Source organism: Misgurnus anguillicaudatus, chromosome 19 (assembly GCF_027580225.2).
Source record: "Misgurnus anguillicaudatus chromosome 19, ASM2758022v2, whole genome shotgun sequence".
In the NCBI taxonomy this organism is placed as follows: domain Eukaryota; kingdom Metazoa; phylum Chordata; class Actinopteri; order Cypriniformes; family Cobitidae; genus Misgurnus; species Misgurnus anguillicaudatus.
Genome location: NC_073355.2, coordinates 49,480,431 through 49,501,343, shown reverse-complemented (window position 1 = coordinate 49,501,343; position 20,913 = coordinate 49,480,431). Strand labels below are relative to the sequence as shown.

Below are 20,913 nucleotides of genomic sequence, written 5' to 3'. Positions count from 1 at the left end.
TAGAGTGAATGTGTGTTTAAGAAAACACGTGCATACACCGATTAGTTTTAATTACAAAATTAAATGTGATATAAAACACAACCATTCATTTTAAAACGTTTGTACAAAAAAGTAAACAAGAAACAAATCTAGTTAAAGTACAAGGGCAGTGGTTCAGTGTTAAGATTCTATAGAAAATATATGTGATTTAAGTTATGAAACTAAACTTTAACATCAGTTAAAACGATAAAAAAATAACAGACTTCATATGAATAAGAAAGAGAAATAAACTGATTTCTAAACTTTGTTGCCATATCCACACTGTTGACACATGAATGGTTTCTATTGAGTGTGGATTCTCATGTGTTTGTTAATGTTAGTTTTCGTCTTGAAACTCTTTTTACACTCATGGCATGTGAACGGTTTCTCTTTAGTGTGAGTGATCAAATGTACATTAAGGTTAGATTTCGTTCTGACACTCTTTCCACACTGATCACACGCGTATGGTTTCTCTCCAGTGTGAATTCTCACATGTGCATTAAGGTTACATTTTATTGTAAAACTCTTTCCACACTGATGACAAATGAACGGTTTCTCTCCAGTGTAATGTTTCTCAGACCTCATGTGCATCTCAAGTTGAGTTGTATCAGAGAAACTCTTGTCACAATGATGCGTGTGGCTTTTCCCCACTGTGAACTTTCATGTGCCGGATTAGGACCGATTGAAAGGTGAAACTCTTTCCACACTCATGGCACACAAATGGTTTCTCTCCAGTGTGAATTCTTGCATGTATCTTAAGGTTCCTTTCAATAGAGAAACTCTTTCCACACTGATGGCATGTGAACGGTTTCTCTTCACTGTGAACCGTCATGTGTGTCTTAAGAGCACCTTTACTTGTGAATCTCTTTTCACACTGACAGCATATGAAAGGTTTCTCCCCAGTGTGAATTCTCATGTGAATCTCAAGTCCACGTTTATCTATGAAACTCTTTTCACACTGAAAACACACGTGAGGTTTCTCTCCTTTGTGAATTTTCATGTGTGTTGTAAGGCCACATTTATTTCTGAAACATTTTTTACACTCATGGCATGTGAACGGTTTCTCTCCAGTGTGAATTCTTGCATGCTTCTTAAGGTTACTTTCAATAGAGAAACTCTTTCCACACAGATGACAAGTGTAAGGTTTCTCTCCAGTGTGAGACCTCATGTGTATCTTAAGTTTATCTGCAGTTGTAAAACTCTTTTCACAGTGATGGCACGCGTGTGGTTTCTCTCTGGTGTGAATCTTCATGTGTGCTTTAAGCTTAGGTTTTGTTCCGAAACTCTTTCCACACTGTTCACAAGTGTAAGGTTTCTCTCCGGTGTGAACTCTAATGTGTATCTTAAGTTCACTTGTATCTGGGAAACTCTTGTCACAATGCTGGCAGGCGTATGGCATGCTGTGAGCTTTCTTGTGCCGGCTAAGGCCTGATTGAAAGCTGAACCTCTTTCCACACTGTTGACATGTTAAAGGTTTCTTCTCACTGTGAGTCCTCATGTGATCTTTAAGGTTATCTTTTCTTCTAAAACTCTTTCCACACTGTTGACATGTGAAAGGTTTCTCTTTTCTGCGAGTCCTCTTGTGATCTGCAGGGCGTTCATCTTCTCTGAAACTATTTTCACACTTTATGTCTTCTGTCTTCAGAGTTTCTTTCTGTGAAACATTGTGGTTTCTTTTTACAATCTGATGTTTCTCATCCACTTCATTCAGTTCAAGTAGATGATCGGTGTTTATTCCCATCATATCTAAAATGAAGACAGTAAATAGTTCAGATGTATTCTTTATTTATAAACCAGAGTTGACAAAACACATTTGAGATGTCATGTATCCATGTTATTTTTAATGTGAAGTACATTATGTCATAAAAAAGGTTTTAAAAAATCCAGTCCACAATCACTTTTTATATTGAAAATCTGTGATTTTGTGTTTTCTTTTCCATCAGATCAGTGACACCACTTATGAACTTGGCAATTAAAAAGTTAAAATCATGGAATTTTTTTAAGCATTTGGTAGTTTAACAGATTTATGGAAAAAATGTGGAAAAAATATTAATCTGATACATTTTTACAGCCATTTAATTTAGTGGCTTTTTTTGTACACGGACAACCCAAAAGGGTAGTAAATTTGCCCATGGTATATTGTTGAGTTTTTGAAAAATTTCAAAGCATTTTCTCAAAATATGTGCTAATATAAGTTTTGTCACCGAAATCATTCCATTTGCTGAAACACAGAGAAAGTTGTGGTCAAATTAAGACATAAAAAAACAAAAATGGCCTCAACCACCCACAAGGGTTCAGCAACAAATAGCCTATCATAACTTTCTATAACGCTACTGTGTAATTGAGACATTAAAAGCAGAAAGACGTAGGCCGCGGAAATATATAGTGGGTTCACTTCAATCCACACCACACCCGACGTTCTTGGTTTGCTTCTTATTTATTAAATCGAGGCAATTGTTTGATTAAACATTGATTAAAATTAAGATAAACTTTATACAAAAACAAAATTCACTTTAAAGAAAGTCTTTCTACAAAACAAACCTATGCAGGGCTCGCAAAAGCCCGACGTCAGTGGGCTATTGCGAATTCCTGTCGGGCTACCAAAATGTATATGTGCCCTGGCCGTCGGGCGGAGGAAAAATATTGTAATGTGTTTGCATTCTCTCAGATTTAGTTAGGTAATTATAATTATGTTTGTAATTCAGCGTCGTCTTGTTAGTCATTACTATCCTCACTAACAAGTGAAACTGTCAGGAAATGAAGTGAAAGCATAATTACCCATTATTTAAAAACCCATTATTCCTTTCGTGTTCACGTCTGATATGCACGCTCCTTCGCTTCTTACAGCTCCGCTCTTCACGAGTAGGCTACCCGCTTGCTCTTGTGCACAGCAAAAAGCGCGAACTTAAGTAATTAAAAAAAAATAACAGTCTCGTTTTCAGAGACTAATATTGTTTTAGCGTGTCATTTTTCTCTTTCTTCATGTATTAATAAGAGAAGGAATATATATTTGAGTGATTTCCGATCGATCTGACACATCTATATATGAGGAGAATGTTAAAAGCTTTTGATTGTTGTAATAACGAATAGGCGACTAAAATGCAGTTGTAAGATCTATTAACCTAAACTGAATTAAATATTTATTTAGTAAGTTAACTTAATTATGTGAGAACGAAAATAGATTTTTAGTGACTTGCATGAAGAGAATATGATGTTAGAAGCTTCATTTTAAGCATTTAGTAGCCTTATTTATTTGTAATAAACACTTTAATAGGCCATTTAAAAAGTATTAGGTTTTTTGTGTTCATTTATATTTCTTGGCACTGTGTGCAGGTTCTTTTTTTTGAAGGCTGCAGCCCAATAACTTTTTTACCAAAAAGGCTTAATTAATGTCACGTTGCATTACAATTTTAAGTATCAATAACGTCAAAAATGTGACATGCAGTCAAGTTCGGGGTGTGTGTATGTTGTTTAAATGAGTGTTCTCACCAATACGCTTGTGATTCCTGAAGTTTTGACGAATTTTATAGACTTGTTATAGTTTCTTATTCAAAAGTGACACCCATAGATTCAGGCCCAGCTCAACTTAATCCATGCCCACCCATATGTCTGATTATTGTGTACGCATACTTAGCAAGAATACTTAGATTACTTACATAACACTCAGAAATACAATCAATGTATTATTACGGTTTATTCAAATGCCGGTTTCACATCGCAAGCCTGAGCAGCGCGTATGTGGAGAGCATTTGCTGCGCGTGGCCATTGTGCTTTTACACCGGCTGCGTTTGCAGCGCATACTGTGCAGTTTAATAACAGTATAACAATCTCAAGTTCACATTACTTTATTTCACATGCATTTATGAGCAAAACCTCTTCAAGACGCTTTTTAATCCACATTGTTTTCGTGCTGTTCTGGTCCGTTTAATCACAGATATAGACACAATTATGTAAGGAATAATTGACGACGGGCCATTGAATTATAAGAAAATAATGCACACCAAGGTGGTAATGCGGCACAACGTAACGGCAATTATTCCGCTTATACCACGGTTACCACAAACATTGCTCCGGTGCCTATTTTTAAGACATTTGACAAGTTAGGTGTGCGGTTTACAGAAAAATAATCAACACCCATAGAACATTTCTCAGCCAATCAGAATGCAGCATTCAACAGACCCGTGATATAAAGACATAAAAAGCACATGGCACAAATCTGTTTCTCTGAAGATTATTAAGATAATGATAGATAGAGGATTCATTTATGCTGGGCAGAGAGTGAGAGCGCAGTCTTCTGGCAACAGTTTGTTTTTTAAATATTTAATTGCTTTTTGTTAAATTTCTACGAGCAAAACTACTACTTGAGCTGTACTACTCATTGCAGGCTTGTGCACAAATCAGAATTGGCCTCCATTCAATTCATGAATTGGAATTTGAATTGACTCTGCCCTACAGGAAGTTGAATTGGAAGTGGAATTAAATTCATGGCAATTCAAACAAATTCCAAAGTCACACAACAGAAAGAATCTCACATACATTCAGTGTTAGGAAAGTTACTTTGGAAAAATGTTTGGCAACCATTTTAAATATTTAGTTAAAGTAAAGCACTACAAGTATTTCAAAGTAATATAATTTATAGAATATGTAATGCAATCATATCTGACATATACTGAAAAGCTTCATTTTTAACACTTCACTTACTGTATAATATGTATTTTAATTTTTTATTGAATTGCAATTCTGCTTCCTTTAATTCAAATTCAAATTGTAATTCTAGATCCTGTGTTTGACATCAATTCAAATTCAAGAATTGAATTGGAATTCAGGAGTCATTCTCAATTCAATTCTGAATTGTGCACAAGCCTGACTCAGAACCGGTTCTCAATTCCCAACCCTACATAACAAATAAAGAGAGATCGTTTTGATCGTTATAAGCCATTTTCTGTAGGCCGGTAATTTTTGACTGGGAACACCACAAGTGCAACAAGGTGGGGAGATAAATTCCATTACGATGGAGTAACATTAACTAATATTTTTGGGTAAAAGAAAATGATCACCATAATGACGTGAACACAACAAGAGGTTTAACTGTAGTAGAGCATTGCATGGAGATCACAGTCATTCAATTCACTGAAGGTTGCTTTGGATAAAACTCTTTACCTGATGTTTCAATCTAATTCTACTGAATCTATTATAGATGCAGAAAGTTATTATCTCATGGATTTTAGTTTATTTTCCCCTCATGTTTCTCAATGTTTTTATGATTATAGCTCAACCATCAATAATAAGGATTTAAAAATAGACACCAACCTATTTGTTTCTCAGTTTCTTCATCCTTTATTCTGCATGGTTGTGGATCTGTCATCTTCTCAAGCTCCTCTTTCACCAGCATCAACATTATGTCATGAAGATTTCAGTTGTCACACATGGAGTGATTTCTCTGTGTGTTTGACTCCAGCAGTTATTGGTGGATTGTTGTAGGAGGAGCTTTACTGAAGATCTCAATCACTTTCACTCTATACGTGTGGCTGGAGATAAAAGAAGAGACATTAAAGTTTACATAAAACTGAAGTATTGATTGTCTTATTTACCACCCAGATTACAAAAACACATTTATAATATTTTATTCATTTTTAATCTGTGTGGACGTTGGAATTTTTTTACATTTGGGAAAATGTATATAATCTATATCATATACAAACATGAATAAACATATTGTTTGGTTATAAGCAGACATGCATGCAAGTTATACAAATGCTAAAAATGACGTGTTGACTGATTTAATTGTAAGCAGTAATTAAAGTCTTTCACTAAGAAACTTTCATTAAAAGCATAATAAACATTATTATAGTTACTATAATAGTACTAGCTTACATTTAGATATCTGATTTACTGGCTAGCTAGCTACTGTATAAACACATTTTGGTATTTTGCTAGTTAAACTATAATACCATAGATCAAATATATTTATCATCAAGTTTATCATCAAAACTTACTTGACTTGATGTAGTCATTGAGGTAAAATGCAAGTGTGGCTTTTTGTGGTAGTCAAGTCCTAGGAAATTGAGGGGAATCACCCAAAGAGCCTTTCTTTGTAACCCTGCTCCTCCCTAAAATAAGAAGTGATAAATACAGATGCAGTCCTCAGGTAATTTTAAAGTTGTCTGAATAGCGCACATCTTCTGTTTTTAGTCCCACAGTAGATCTCCACAGTAAACTGGTTCATAATACATGTGTAAAAACATTTAATAATATTGGTATTAAACGTGCTGGACATTACCTCAAAGTACACAACTGTATGAGTTAGGAGATGTTTATGACGCTGTCCGGACAATGAATCCCTGCTCCAGAGACAACAGTGAGTCCGGGTCAGATTTTCAACTTCATCTCACTGCTAACAGTCAACTTCATCTCACTGCTAAACAGTATTAAGAAATCCTGTCTTCTGCTGACAAACCAATAAAATAATCGAAGACAGATTAATTAAATGTACACCGAAGCATTTGCACGTGGATGAAGACATCAGGCTCTAGTGACGATCGCTTTAAACACTTGCTGCGTCCGAAACCGCCTACTACATACTATATAGTACGCGAAAAGCAGTAGGCGAGGCGAGTAGTATGTCCGAATACATAGTATTCGAAAAACAGTATGCGAAAAGTACCCGGATGACCTACTACTTCCGGTTAGATTTTGCAGTGTGCATACGATGGACGCTTCACTATCCCATGATGCCCCGGACGATGAGTTATCCAACGAAGAAGAAGAGGCACGCTGCTGTTTTCGCGCTAAAATGACATGACGTGATGACGACGTATGTCACGTGATGTAGCAACATGGCGGATGTAGTACGTCCGAATCTCATTCATACTACCAGGATTCATACTATACAGTACCTACTGTTTTAATGCCAAGTAAGTAGGTACTTCATCTAATTCAGTACCTACTATACAGTATGCGGTTTCGGACGCAGCCACTGATTCCCGAGGCTTCTTCTTCTTCTTCTTCTTTGATTTTATGGCGGATTGCGAACCAACTTCCTAGGTGCATACCGCCACCTACTGTGGTGGAGTGTGAAGAGAATGAAGTAACAAAAAAAAAATTATATTCTATTTTTTAATCCACTTATCCTGATAAATCTCATGATTGCATGTATCATTTTCCCCGCATTTAATCCGTTAGTTAATATTTCAGTTAATGTAAACTCTTGAATTCCCAGTGATTGCATTTCCTCCTTAAGACTTTGCCTTTCTCTTTCATATACCTTACATACCATCATTACATGTTCCACTGTTTCCTCTATTAAACATACTTCACATAACCCTGTATTATGTTTCCCTATTATATGTAACGTGTGATTAAGATAAGAATGACCTGTTCGTAAATGAGTGAGGATAACTTGCTCCCTTCTGCTGATATTATGGATGATTTTAGATTTCTTTATACTCCTTTGAACTTTATGAAAATGTTGACCTGTTTGACATGAATCCCAGAATGTTTGCCATTTCCTATTACATGATTCTAAAATTAATTGTTTCCCTTCTGATCTACTAATTGAAATATTAATACTTGGTTCATCCATATTTAAACTATCTTTAGCCATTTTGTCTGCTTCTTCATTCCCTTGATTCCCGAGGCTTCAAATCTTTACGAATCTTTTGATTTGAATCTTCTTCTTCTGTAGTTTTATGGCGGTTGGTTATGGTGTACTACCGCCACCTGCTGTACTGGAGTGTGGAGCACAGACATGCAAAGATAAACACTAAATTATCCTGTATAACCCGATTTCTTTAACAAATTTTATAATGGCTCTATACTTCTACAATTGCTCTAAATTGCATTCCAAAAAACTTTGTATATTATACGTTTTAAGCCCATTTTTTCAATTTCCTGAATAAGTCATATTTTTAATTTTCATACTGTGTTGGCATGTAAATAAAATTTGCTCTATAGTCTCTTTGATCACAATGTCTGCATTTACAAGTTGCATGATTTCCTATTTTAAAAAGAGAATTATTTTATCCAGAATGTCAGATTCGAAGACGTGAAATTATGATATCTTCTTTTCTGTTGATAACCTGCGCGAGGACGTGGATGTACTGAAGAGCTATTTATTTACATAATTTAAATTACTGTTAGTTTAAATGTACTTACATTAAACAACTATACATCATTAAAAAGTGTTTTGATTTAAGATTTAGTTTTTGACCTTTATTTTTATCTGAGAATCCTAGTAACCTAGTAATCCTAGTAATCCTAGCCGCACTCATTGATAAAAATACTCCTCCGTGATCGTCATGAAAGCACTCGATAAAACAACATCTATCGGGGCTTTTAATTCAAAGTATGCATATTTGGAGAAATATTACTTCAATTTTATATGTTTACTTCAAATTTCTGCAGTGGGGGTAATATTTCACCCATTTTTATTCCAAATATGGCGATATGAGCAAGTTTAGTCTTCAGTCATTCACACTCAGTTTGTTTCATTCATACGTGAAGCCGGAGGGCGCTAAAGTCTGAAAGTCTTTCATAAACTTTCATAGAAAGAATAAGACGTCAGAGCTCAGCACAGCAGCAGCTGTCAGTCAGACGTGAACTTGAACAGTGACCTGCAACGTGCGATCGCTGTTTTTATAATAACATGCAAATAAAGATGTTTTAATGTTTTAAAACCATGGAGACAATAAACACGATTAAGATTATATATGGTTTGTCTGTATTTTTAACGCTATGTCTGTTATTTTCATAACAGTACTGTATATTATAATGCTATGCTAAGCTAACAGCATAAATAACATAAAATTGTTTATTTTCGGTCTTATTTTATGATCCAAAGCCACATCAGATCACGCATGATTGTTTAAGCACTCGACTTTTGATGTTATAATGTGAGTTTTATTATAAATGCTTTTATTTGTAGTGTTTTGATGGTATGCTAAGCTAACGTACTAGCTGTTCTGTAAACATCTGCTGTCTGGAGATATGAGATATGTGTTTTTAGGAATAATTTTGACTGGTAAAGCTTCTTTAAGGTAAGTTTCTTTTTGTAAGAAAGGACTTTAATAAAAAGAAAGTGAATTGAGACAAAAGGAGGAAATAAAACACTAAATAGAAATTATGAGCAATTATTAATAATAATAATAAAATAAACATTTAGACAGCCATATCCCGGATTAAAAGTTGTTAATGACTCATCCGGATGCTTATTTAATGAGTCTGTTTAAAACACGGAGCAATAGGACAATAAACTGAAAGGATGTTGTGAGATATAAATAAACAAACATTAGCTTAGCATTTTTGCTGTTTTCTCTAAATAAATTTACATGACATGGGTCTAAAAAACATTTAATAAAATACAGAGTTTTAGAGGTATCATCTTCAGATTTAAAACAGAACATGGTCAGACCTGTGGCTTTAACTGCAGAGCATTTCTAGATTGCTCCAAGGCCAATTTCATTTAGATTTTCATAACAAAATTTCATACATGTTTGGTGGAGTTTATAAAAAAGAATAATTTAAGCTCTCTATAACAACTTTTTTCATTATGACAGTAACTAATGTTCACCTCTTAATAAACTTCCAAATGTCTGATTTTAAATGAGACCAAACTTATGCTTTTAGTGCAAAGACTTCATAAACTGTATCTATTTTAGTTTGGCAATGACAGTTTTTGTGGGGGGGTTCGGAAAATGGAATGAGGGCTAACAGGTTAAGCACAAGTAGCTTAATGCTATTAAGATGTCTGCTCTTGCTATCAATATTTCATGCTTCTTGCCATTTATTACAAGTGACCTCGTTTTTTCTAATAGCCACTTCTATGTCAACATCTGTATGATTTAAAGCTTGCTTAGCTAGTTTATCAACCCCTTCATTAGCCTCCATTCACACAAAAGTAGGGACCCACAGAAACATAATAAGACTTACTAATAAGAATTACTATTTCTCAATTACAAGAATATCATATGTATATTGCCTAGTTGATTTTAGTCCACTTGCAAGGCTTGAAGTGCTACATTTGCTGCACATGGATCAGAACAGATAACTGCTAACCTTGGTTTTACATCCTCTACCTATGAAGTGCTACCAGAATGGCAATAAATTCTGCTGTTTACACTGACACATTATCAAACCCAGTCTCACAGAGTTGGGTATAAATAGCACGAAGTGTGAATCACGCAACACATACGCCCAAATTCCAATTTGGCATGGATATTATACGCCAGTCCTTCCCATTCCCTTAAACGGCACATCTTTTTTTGTTGTTTTATTTTTTGGTTTCTCAATTTTTTTCTGTTTTTTAAACCATTTTCGCTTGGGTTTAGGGTTAGAACAACTTCTTGAAATTACATCCTAATCCAAATCCCAATTCTAACCCCAGCTCCAAGCGACCATGGCTTAAATATAGACAAAATTTAATTAAAGTTAATTAAATAACCTCATTGAGCAAATCTCACCCTAAAAATTGAGAAACCAATATATAAAACGACATAAAAAGATGTGCCGTTTAAGTGAATGGGAAAGACTGTTGTATCATATTGGAAAATTGGAATTTGGCGTATGTATTGCACGATTTTCACACTTCGTGCTATTTATACACATCTACATGAGACTGGGTAGCATTATCAGTTATTCTTTTGCTGATATTATATTGAAATGTAGGCTAATTTACTGCAGAAACAGTTCTTGTAGAGGCAGAATCTTTAGAACCATCTGTATACAGGTGCTGGTCATAGATCTGGTGTATAGGACTTGATGTTGATATCTCTTAATTGCATACTTGAGGCACCCATGAGACTTTGTGGGATGGTCAATTGAGTGACCCTCTGCCACACTACTCCTCAGCCCTTCCATCTCCTGAAGTTGCTCCTTTCTCGTAACTCAGTGCATAAACCCTTGACATGACCTAACCTCAATCTCTAACGCCACAATCTCACCACAACCCAACCATATACACGCAAACCCAAAGCCCCACTGTCGTCGTTAATGCAGGTTCAGTGCCAAATTTACTTTGGGTTGTCACTATCTTTGGGTTGTCCAGTGGGCGCCCTCCTTCCTGGGTGTTTCACTGATAGGCCCACGACACCTCCAAAGGGTTCAGCAGTGAATGCAAGTCACTTGAAGACCCAGGCGGCAGTCTTTTCACTTCACCCACAGCCGCTGGCTTCCCTTTTCACGCAACCGCAGAGAGGTCTCTGACTGCCTGCCGGTGGGCCTTTCCTCGCACGCCCATTTCCCTGAGTAGCCAGGATGTTGAGGTGGCTACGAATCCTTTGCAACCTACTTCCACTGGGAGTACCTTCACATTCCAGCCTTGTTGTTCCGTTTATAGGCCTCTTCCACTGCATCCTCCAAGTGCATGGTGAATATCATTAGAATATCATCAAATAGTTGATTTATTTCACTAATTCCATTCAAATTATATTCATTCATTAAACACAGACGGACATATTTCAAATTTCTATTTCTTTTAATTTTGATGATTATAACTGACAACTAAGGAAAATCCAAAATTCAGTATCTCAGAAAATTAGAACATTACTCAAGACCAATACAAAGACAGGATTTTTAGAAACCTTGGCCAACTGAAAGTATGAACATGAAAACTATGATAAGCATGTACAGCACCAGCTCCTTTTGCATGAATTACTGCAGCAATGTGGGTTGGCATGCAGACCATTGGTAGGCAGTATCCACGAGTGTTACCACAGTAGCAGCGCGACCTTCAATGAAGAAGCAGCTTTTCAAGTTTAACCCACAACCGAAGGAGAATCAGCAACTTCTTGTGTATGTTTTGAAATGACTAGCAGTGGTGGAAGTACATAAACTAGGGATGGGCATAATTAATCGACGATCGATAATTGATTGTTAAGAATTTCGTCGATAACGTTAATTTGTTATCAATTAATCGAATGCATTTTTTTTTATCTAACTCCTGTTTCAAAAATACTCAGTATGCAGTGCGTTTTGTATGTGTGCGGCGAATCCGTCAAGCACCCGTTGCAGTGCGCTGCTGACCGCTTTTTCTGCATATAAAACGTTCATGTGATTGACACTTTCTGTGAACACTTTTCCGCATAAACAATAGAACAAAGCATCATTTTTTTTCACAAAACAATATATTTTAGATATTATTTGACAGACTAGTAAGTGTGGATTAAGGATGTTTAAAATCTATAGCCTGGTGGTCAGGATCTGAATGGATCAAATCAGCAGTTTTGCAATGCTTTATTTATCTCCACATATATCATAAATAAAAATAAGCAGAGTAACTTTGCAAGTCTACCCTTCCACATTATATATTATGTATGTATATGATTTCCAAATAATAAACGAGAGTATTCAACGACAAAAAGCATCTCATATGGAAATAAATCCTCACAATATTATTATTTCTCAAAACTTTATGACAAAAATAAGCAACTGTATTCCTACAGTTATTCAAAGATGCAGACATTATTCCGCATATAATTTGAATATTATATAAAAGTATTCATTTAACGGCACGTTTCATATGGCAAATAAATATCCTCACATTAACATAACAGCATAATGAAATTAATAAACAGACAATGAAACAGGATTGAAATATAAATTGTATTATTATTACCGGAAAAAAAGCAATATTGCTAAAATAATCTCTGAGGTAAATGCGTCAAAAACGCTGTTACCCGCACAATAAGTCTAAATGAGCAATAAAAGTGAAAAAAAGCATTATTAGGCCATGTCTCAAAACTTTATATGACAAAAATATATTTAAAAGAAATGTATACTTACAGTTATTCAAAGATGCACACATTATTCCATATTACTCCCGTTTATGAGCACGTTTGTCTCTGGCCTCGCTCTGTTATGTAATGGATTGACAGGTGCGCATCTCCGTCTTTCAAACATATATAATTTTGTAATTACTACCTTAGGAAAATTAGCCATGATTTTATCATTGTGAAAATGTTTTTTTTTTTTTGCAGATAAAAAACGATTTGTATTTCCGCAATTTTACTACAAATAACATGGTTATGGTAGGCTATATTGTGGAGTTGGAGACCATAGTAAATTTGTGTCTACTGTTGTTTTACAACAAATAAAAACTAAAAGACTATGTTAGTATAATTAAACAGTGAATGGGGCTCACAAAACGCACGCTGTTTCACACATACTCTGTATGCGGAATAAGCCAATGTGGCGGGGGGAAATATGCCACCGCCTTGTGAGGGGAAATTAAGCCACTTAACTAAGGAAGACTGAGTGAGCAACGATATCTGAGTACCCCCACCCAATACTTTTTAGTCTTTGTACAATTTAACATAAATTGTATGTAGCGCCTGTTGTGTTGCAATATAAAATGCTTGAGAATTCAGTAAGGCGGCTTCAGGGTCTTAATTTTACACGGCAGCTTCCTGAAGTTTATATGTGCAGTACTATTGGTAAGTATAATAGGCTACAAAGAAATTCCACCCTTCCTGGATCCAACAGAACAGGTAAGACGCCCTCACTCCTTAGTATAAGGGAATATATAAGATATTAGAATGAACAGAACAATATTAAATCTTAACTAACAAATCTTTTATTTAACCTAAATGAATTTGTATTGTTTGTTTGTTTAGTGTTCTCTTTTGTTTCTTTCACAGGAGCAAAGAATCAGTATTAAACTTCGAATAGCAAAGTAAAATAACAAATAAAATTAAATAAATAAACTTAAATCAACAGATTTGTTTCAATGTCTGAGAAAGACCAATCAAATTGAAATATAAATCTGTGCAACCCTTTGATCTGAATGAATTCTTATCTCACTGAATACTATATACACAGTAAGCTTAATTCAAACCTTCAAAAATAACACAACATTACACAGGGAATTCACTTTCAACCTTGAATTATAAATCACAGATTTTACATGAACAGTAATTCAAAGTAACCCTTTTTTAAATGAAGTCACTGATTATTCAGTCCAATCCACCTTTAGGAATGTATAAATCAGTTAACAGTTCCAGGAAAAAAATAGAATTTTAAACCCCTTCCATTTCCATGTCCATGGGTTTAAAGATGAATAATGCACTTGTGCACAGAAAAAGTCTCTGATTTCCTTTGGCAAAAATGTGCACTAATCACAGTTTCACGAATGATAGTTAGACCATCCAATTCAGTTCACTCACTGAAAACAATGAGTTGCTTACCAGTTTTCAGTAGAAAAATAGAAATATTGTACATCACCACTCAATTTGTGGACAAGACTCTGAATGACGTCCAGGGATGGCAGGGTAAAGTTTCTTCACTCAATGCTCTTCTGCGACTGGACCCGTGATCATTACAACAACAGCACGATCCACGAGGCTGCAGTACCACGTGCAGGCGACGCATGAGAAGACGAACGATACACAGCCCTATTTGACGACTCAGCAGGCTTTCCTCAAATAACACTGTGACATCCACTATGTACTATGTTCGTTTGAACAAATAAAACAAATACTGTGTAACATACACGAAATAAAACACGGGTATATTCAAATTACACGGCTCGTAGCGTGTTAAATCTTAACAGGCTCTCTCTCTCTTCCTCGTGGTCTGACACGATGGAAAACTTGTTGCATCACGTTAAATAACTGAATAATTAACGCAATTTAAAACTCAAAAAAACAACATCACACGGTTCTGACGTGTATCACGAGTTTAAACGTTGTTTACTTTCACTTTTAACGTTATAAACACTAATCACACCAACCGTACACTTCTTCAGCGTGAAGTTGCTTCCTCCAGCTCACTCGCGTAACTCTCTAGAAACACGCAAAACGAACGCACTTTACAAGGGCTCAAAATGGCGGCGCCCATGGCAAGCGTCAAAATAAAAGTCTCTTTCAAAAACACTTACATAGGTAAATAAATACAGGTAAATTAGTAACTTATATAGGTCCCCTACATTCCCCCCTACCAAACCCTGCCATACCATTGGACTTCCATTCAGTGGCTTGGTCCCTAGAAAACAAAGACAGAGAATAGTAGGTGAATACTCTTAGTGCAAAACATTAATACAACAGTGAAAACATTCAAAAGTCATTTCACTTGAAAATTTGGTATACATCTTCACAGCAAGAACTTTAAACACAGTTAGGTTTGCATATAATTAGTTTAAAACATAATCAGTCCTATACCTGACTGGCAAAGTACCTCTATTATGACGCTGAGAACGTCTGGGCTCAGGTATGCTTTCATTCTCACTTTCAGCATCAGAACCACCTGAATGCACTGATGGACTTACTAAATCATCATCTGGCATTAAATCATTATGGTCTTGAATACCCGTTTCTACATCATCCCCATCCTCTATTCTACCCACTGCATCTGTGTGTATAGCAGTAGCAGGTGTAACAACAGGGACTACAAAAACACCAAGATCTTCTGAATCAGTATGATCCTGACCTGTTTGTTCTCTAGATTTAGGTCTAGATTTACAAGGTGTTGACAGTGTCTGAAAGGTACAATGTCTAAGTTGATCCCTATGTACAACTTTGCATGGGCCACCTTTCTCTGGGCGAATAGTGTACACTGGAGTGTCAGAGTGATTTTGTTTTACAACAATATAAGGCTGAGACTCCCAATGGTCTTGTATTTTATTTCTACCCCTATGTGAATGGTTTCGTAACAGAACACGATCACCAGGTCTTATGAGTGCTCCATATGATCTGCGGTCATAGGCTCTTTTTCTTCTTTTTGACGCCTCTTGTGCGGTTCTGTTAGCAACTTCAACAGCCACTTTCAACTTGTCGTGGTGCTTTTTCACCCAGTCATCCAGATTATCCACATCACTGTCCTCTACGTCTCTCCCGTCGAGGATATCCATTGGCAGGCGAGCATCTCTGCCAAACATCAAGTAAAATGGCGAATAGCCGGTAGAAGTATGGACTCGACTATTATAGGCCATGACCAACTCAGGTAAGTATTGCTTCCAGTTTCTTTTCTTTTCTGGTGGTAACGTCCTCAACATATCATGCATGGTTCTGTTAAATCTTTCACACTGGGAGTTACCCTGCGGATGATATGGAGTTGTACGACTCTTTCCAATTCCATAGACTTTACACAATTCTTTGATTACATTAGCTTCAAAACATCGGCCTTGATCAGCATGTAATCGTGCCGGACATCCATAGTGAACGAACCAATACTGCACAAGAGCTTTTGCTGTAGTTAGAGCAGTCTGATTCTTGGTGGGCACTGCCACCGTAAAACGAGTGAACATGTCGGTTAGGACAAGAACATTCTCATATCCTCCTACAGATTCCTCCAATACAGTGTAATCCATAGCAAGAACTTCAAGAGGTGCAGACACATTAGTACATGTCATTGGGGTCCTAATTTTAGGGAACACATCCTTCGCAAGAGTACATCTTTTGCATTCTTGGATCCAGTTTTGAACATCCTTAGCCATTGTGGGCCAGTAATAGATCCGTCTCATACGTTCCAGTGTACTTCTTTCTCCAAAGTGTCCGCAGTGATCATGTTGACTTTCGTACACTCTGTAACGCAAGGATTCAGGAACCACCAATTGACAAATTTCTTCACTGTCTCGTGGGTCAAGGATAGTTCGGAACAACACTCCTTTTTTGAGTTTGAGTCGTATGAACTGTCTTGCAAGTTTCTTTACTGTCGGATCCAGATCTCGCTGCTCCACTGGACTCAGATTCTTGTTAATCCGTACAGCGTGATAGATCGGTGCTACAGTAGGGTCATTCTTTTGTTGCTCTTCGATTTCACTCCAGCTACATCCTGAGATTTTATTTGTCATAGACACTTGGATCGGTGCTTGTAGTTTCTTTTGCTTTTCATTAACAGGCCACAAACAAGCACGCACTTCTTCAGAATTCATCTGAATAAAGTCTTTAGCAGTGTCCTCTTCTTCTGGCTCCTCAGTTAAGGGGATCCTTGATAACACATCTGCGTTTGTATTTTGTCGTCCTGGCTTGTAGTAGACTTCAAAATCAAACTCTGCGAGTTGAGCTATCCACCGTTGTTCAACCGCTCCCAAATTTGCTGACTCCAAGTAGCGTAAGGGGTTATGATCTGTGATCACGGAGAACTTTGAATAGATCAAATACTCTTTAAATTTCTCTGTCACAGCCCATTTTAATGCAAGCAGCTCGAGCTTAAAAGCACTGTAATGTCGATCATTCTTTTCAGAACCTCTGAGACCACGACTCGCATAAGCAATTACACGTTCAACTCCTCCCTGACGTTGACTCAGTACGGCCCCAAGACCTTGCAGGCTTCCATCGGTTGTGAGCAGAAAAGGCTGGCTGAAATCTGGGTATGCGAGGACTGGTGGACTCATTAAGCACTGCTTAAGTCGATCAAATGCAGTCTGGCATTCACTTGTCCAATTAAAGGGCTCCATCATTTTTCCTTTCCCACTTTTTCCAACCAGGGCATGAAGCGGCTGGGCTAATTGAGCAAAGCCAGGAACAAATCTCCTGTAATAACTCATGAATCCAAGGATTTGTCTCAACTCCTTCACGTTCTTTGGTGCAGGCCATGTTTCTAATGCCTGAGTCTTCTCTCCATCAACTTGTATTCCCTCAGATGAAATTAAATGTCCCAGAAATTTCACCTCAGGCTTGAAAAGGAAACACTTGCTGGGTTTTAGTTTCAATCCATGCTGTCTTAACCGGTTGAACACGATTTCCAGTCTTTCACAATGGCTGTCAAAATCCTTTGAGAAAACAATTATGTCATCCAGGTATATGAGCAGAACGTCAAACGTTAGGTCACCGAGCACCACTCCCATCAACCGTTGGAACGTCGCAGGAGCATTAGAAAGTCCAAAGGGCATCCTGGACCATTCAAATAGCCCGAAGGGTGTGGTAACAGCAGTCTTTGCTCGGTCTTCCTCGTTCATAGCCACTTGGAAATAGCCAGAAGTAAGATCAAGTGTGGAGAAAAGTTGCGCATTCCCCAAAGCATCCAGTGACTCCTCTACCCGGGGAAGAGGGTAAGCGTCTTTACAGGTCACTTTATTCAACTTTCTGTAGTCACAGCAAAAGCGAATACTACCATCCTTCTTGATCACAATTACAGCTGGAGATGCCCATGGACTACAGCTTTCTCGGAGTATACCTTGAGACACCAAATCACGAACATGCCTTTTCACTTCTTGAAACACCGGTGGTGGAATTCTGCGATGCCTTTGCTTGATAGGAGGAGCATCTCCTGTAGGTATACAGTGTGTAACAGTCGTCGTATAGCCGAAATCACCATCATTTGTCGAAAACACATCATTATGCTTTGTCAGTAGTTCCCGAAGTTTGTCGATCTGAGCTTTTGTCAGATTCTCAAGATTTGTCTGCACTGGAACAGGTAATTGATCTGTGGTGTTTTCTTCTGCCTTTATCTGATGTTGCTGCACAGTCTTTACATGTAAAGTTCCTTCATTTTCTTCAAATTCAACCAGCATCTTTGGAACAACTTCCTGTGGTTTGGACAATGCTGCTATTCTACATCGTGGTGGGATCTTTACAGGTTTTTCACTGGAATTCAGCACTCTGACAGGGACTTTACCATCAACTGCTTTGGTAAGTACATTGGCAATCAGAACACTCTTGGGCAAGCTGACTTTGGATGAGGCTTCTACCAACACTTGACAGCTCACTTTTGGTGGGATCCTGCAACGACCTTCTAAAACACGTTCACTGAAAGGAGGAATAGTGACGGGTTGTTTTCCAGCTACTTTAACAAAGCCAATCATATCCCCATGGCTCAAGGTATCAGCCTGCATCTTGATGTCAGCCAGCACTCGCTGAATTCTTGCCTCCTTGCCTCCATGAGTGTACCTGTCCATCTTTCCAATGCCTTCGGTAGCCATGAACATATCCTTGAGATCACTAAGCACATTCATTCCAACAATACCAGGTAATCCTTTCAATTCTGTTCCACTGGAATTGTTATCTTTGATCACGAATACACACTTTCCATGCAACGTCTTTCCCATACAGACTATGTCAGCTTCCAAACATCCTACGATGGGAATATCCAGACCATTAGCTGCTGTGAGTCGGACCCAGTTAGCAGACGACAGCACGACTTCTTTAAAGTTGTCCTTAAAATGTGACTCTGTAATGGTAGTGACTTCAGATCCAGTGTCTAAGAGGCAGACAGTCCTAATGCCAGCAATCCTCACCTCAATAGTAAGACAGTCTCCAAATGCACTATCACAAAGAGCTTTTGAAACATTCCCTCCATCACAGTCAGCGGTGTGACTTCTGATGACAGATGGACCGGGACTTTCCAGCACCATGGTAGCTTGATCAGGTGACTTTTCCATCTCCACTTTAGAATTCAGAGATTGTGCTCCACTGGTGTTTTCCGTGCTCTGAGGACATCGACGACTAGTGTGTCCAGGCTTACCACACGTATAGCAGATGTATCTTCCTTCACTATCTTTTAAAGGTGCAGTTTTTGTCTTGCTCTCCTTTCCTGTAAGTTTCACTTTCTCTTTGCTATTTACCATCTGAAAAAGTTCTTCTTGTCGGGCAGCAATCTGTTGAATAGCTTCATGAAGTTTCTCCAAAGTAAGAGGGGATGAAGAGCTCTCTGTTACCATGGTAGCATTAACACCACCCCGTGAGCGAGGAATGCCTTTTGGATGGCTTTGAGTTTGAACCTCTTCTTCTTCGGACCATGTAATAGCTTCTTGCATTAGCTGGATAAATGTCAAGTCTGTTTCATCTCTCAGTCTTTTCTTCATTTCACGTCGTAGTGAATCATCTTTAAAGCCTAACACAAGTTGTTCTTTCAATACACCATCAGCATCAGGGACTCTGGACGCATCCCGGCTCTGAATGATACTCAGCTTCTCTTGCAAATCGTAAGCATAAGAGCGGATGGTTTCTCCAGGCATTTGTTTGCGGTCGTAAAACTCTTTTAGTCTGGTGCCAATGGGGAATTTATCACCATAAGTCTGCTCCAAAACATGAAAGATATCGTCCACTGAGCGTTCTTTTCCATTGAGCATGAACTTAACCGTTGCTTTTGCCTCACCTTTCAAATACTGTTTGACAAACTCAATTCTGTCCTCTTCAGGAATCTTCATTACCTTCAGAGCAGACTTTATTGAATTTATCCACTCTTCAACACTTAGTTCACCAGGCTTAGAAGGACACCCACTGAACTCTGGGATTTTGCGGTCTCTGGGGATGTAAACAGTAGGCGTTGCTTTCTGTGCGGAGGCTTGTTGATCAATGACAACTCGAGCCAGGGAAAGAGCCTCTCTCTGATCAGCACGGGCTTGTTCCAGCATCCCTGCTTGCTCATCAAACCTGCGCTGCATCTCCTCAAACTGCTTTCTTAAATCCTCCAGTTCAGCCATGGCTACACTCAAAGACCTGGGATCTGTTACTGTATACAATTACACGCAATGGATCCTGTTCGTGACGCCACTATGTGGCGGGGGAAATATGCCACCGCCTTGTGAGGGGAAATTAAGCCACTTAACTAAGGAAGACTGAGTGAGCAACGATATCTGAGTACCCCCACCCAATACTTTTTAGTCTTTGTACAATTTAACATAAATTGTATGTAGCGCCTGTTGTGTTGCAATATAAAATGCTTGAGAATTCAGTAAGGCGGCTTCAGGGTCTTAATTTTACACGGCAGCTTCCTGAAGTTTATATGTGCAGTACTATTGGTAAGTATAATAGGCTACAAAGAAATTCCACCCTTCCTGGATCCAACAGAACAGGTAAGACGCCCTCACTCCTTAGTATAAGGGAATATATAAGATATTAGAATGAACAGAACAATATTAAATCTTAACTAACAAATCTTTTATTTAACCTAAATGAATTTGTATTGTTTGTTTGTTTAGTGTTCTCTTTTGTTTCTTTCACAGGAGCAAAGAATCAGTATTAA

The 20,913-nt window shown here is 37.6% G+C and overlaps 1 protein-coding gene across 8 annotated transcripts in view; it reads right to left on the bottom strand.

Annotated features, from left to right (window-relative positions):
* The window catches only part of LOC129423053 (uncharacterized), a 195,797-nt gene that overhangs the window by 52,497 nt on the left and 122,387 nt on the right, over positions 1-20,913 (bottom strand). For 6 of the 8 annotated variants that reach the window (XM_073856568.1, XM_073856573.1, XM_073856576.1 and 3 more), the window contains one exon: positions 34-1,764. The exons of 1 other annotated variant lie outside the window; for it this stretch is intronic. In XM_073856568.1, coding sequence (XP_073712669.1) covers positions 641-1,764 — 1,124 coding nt within the window. In that variant the 3' untranslated portion in view covers positions 34-640. Of the gene's footprint in view, positions 1-33; positions 1,765-5,328; positions 5,547-6,014; positions 6,152-20,913 lie in introns of those variants that run through there. One more of the 8 variants, XM_073856574.1, reaches the window with a different exon arrangement.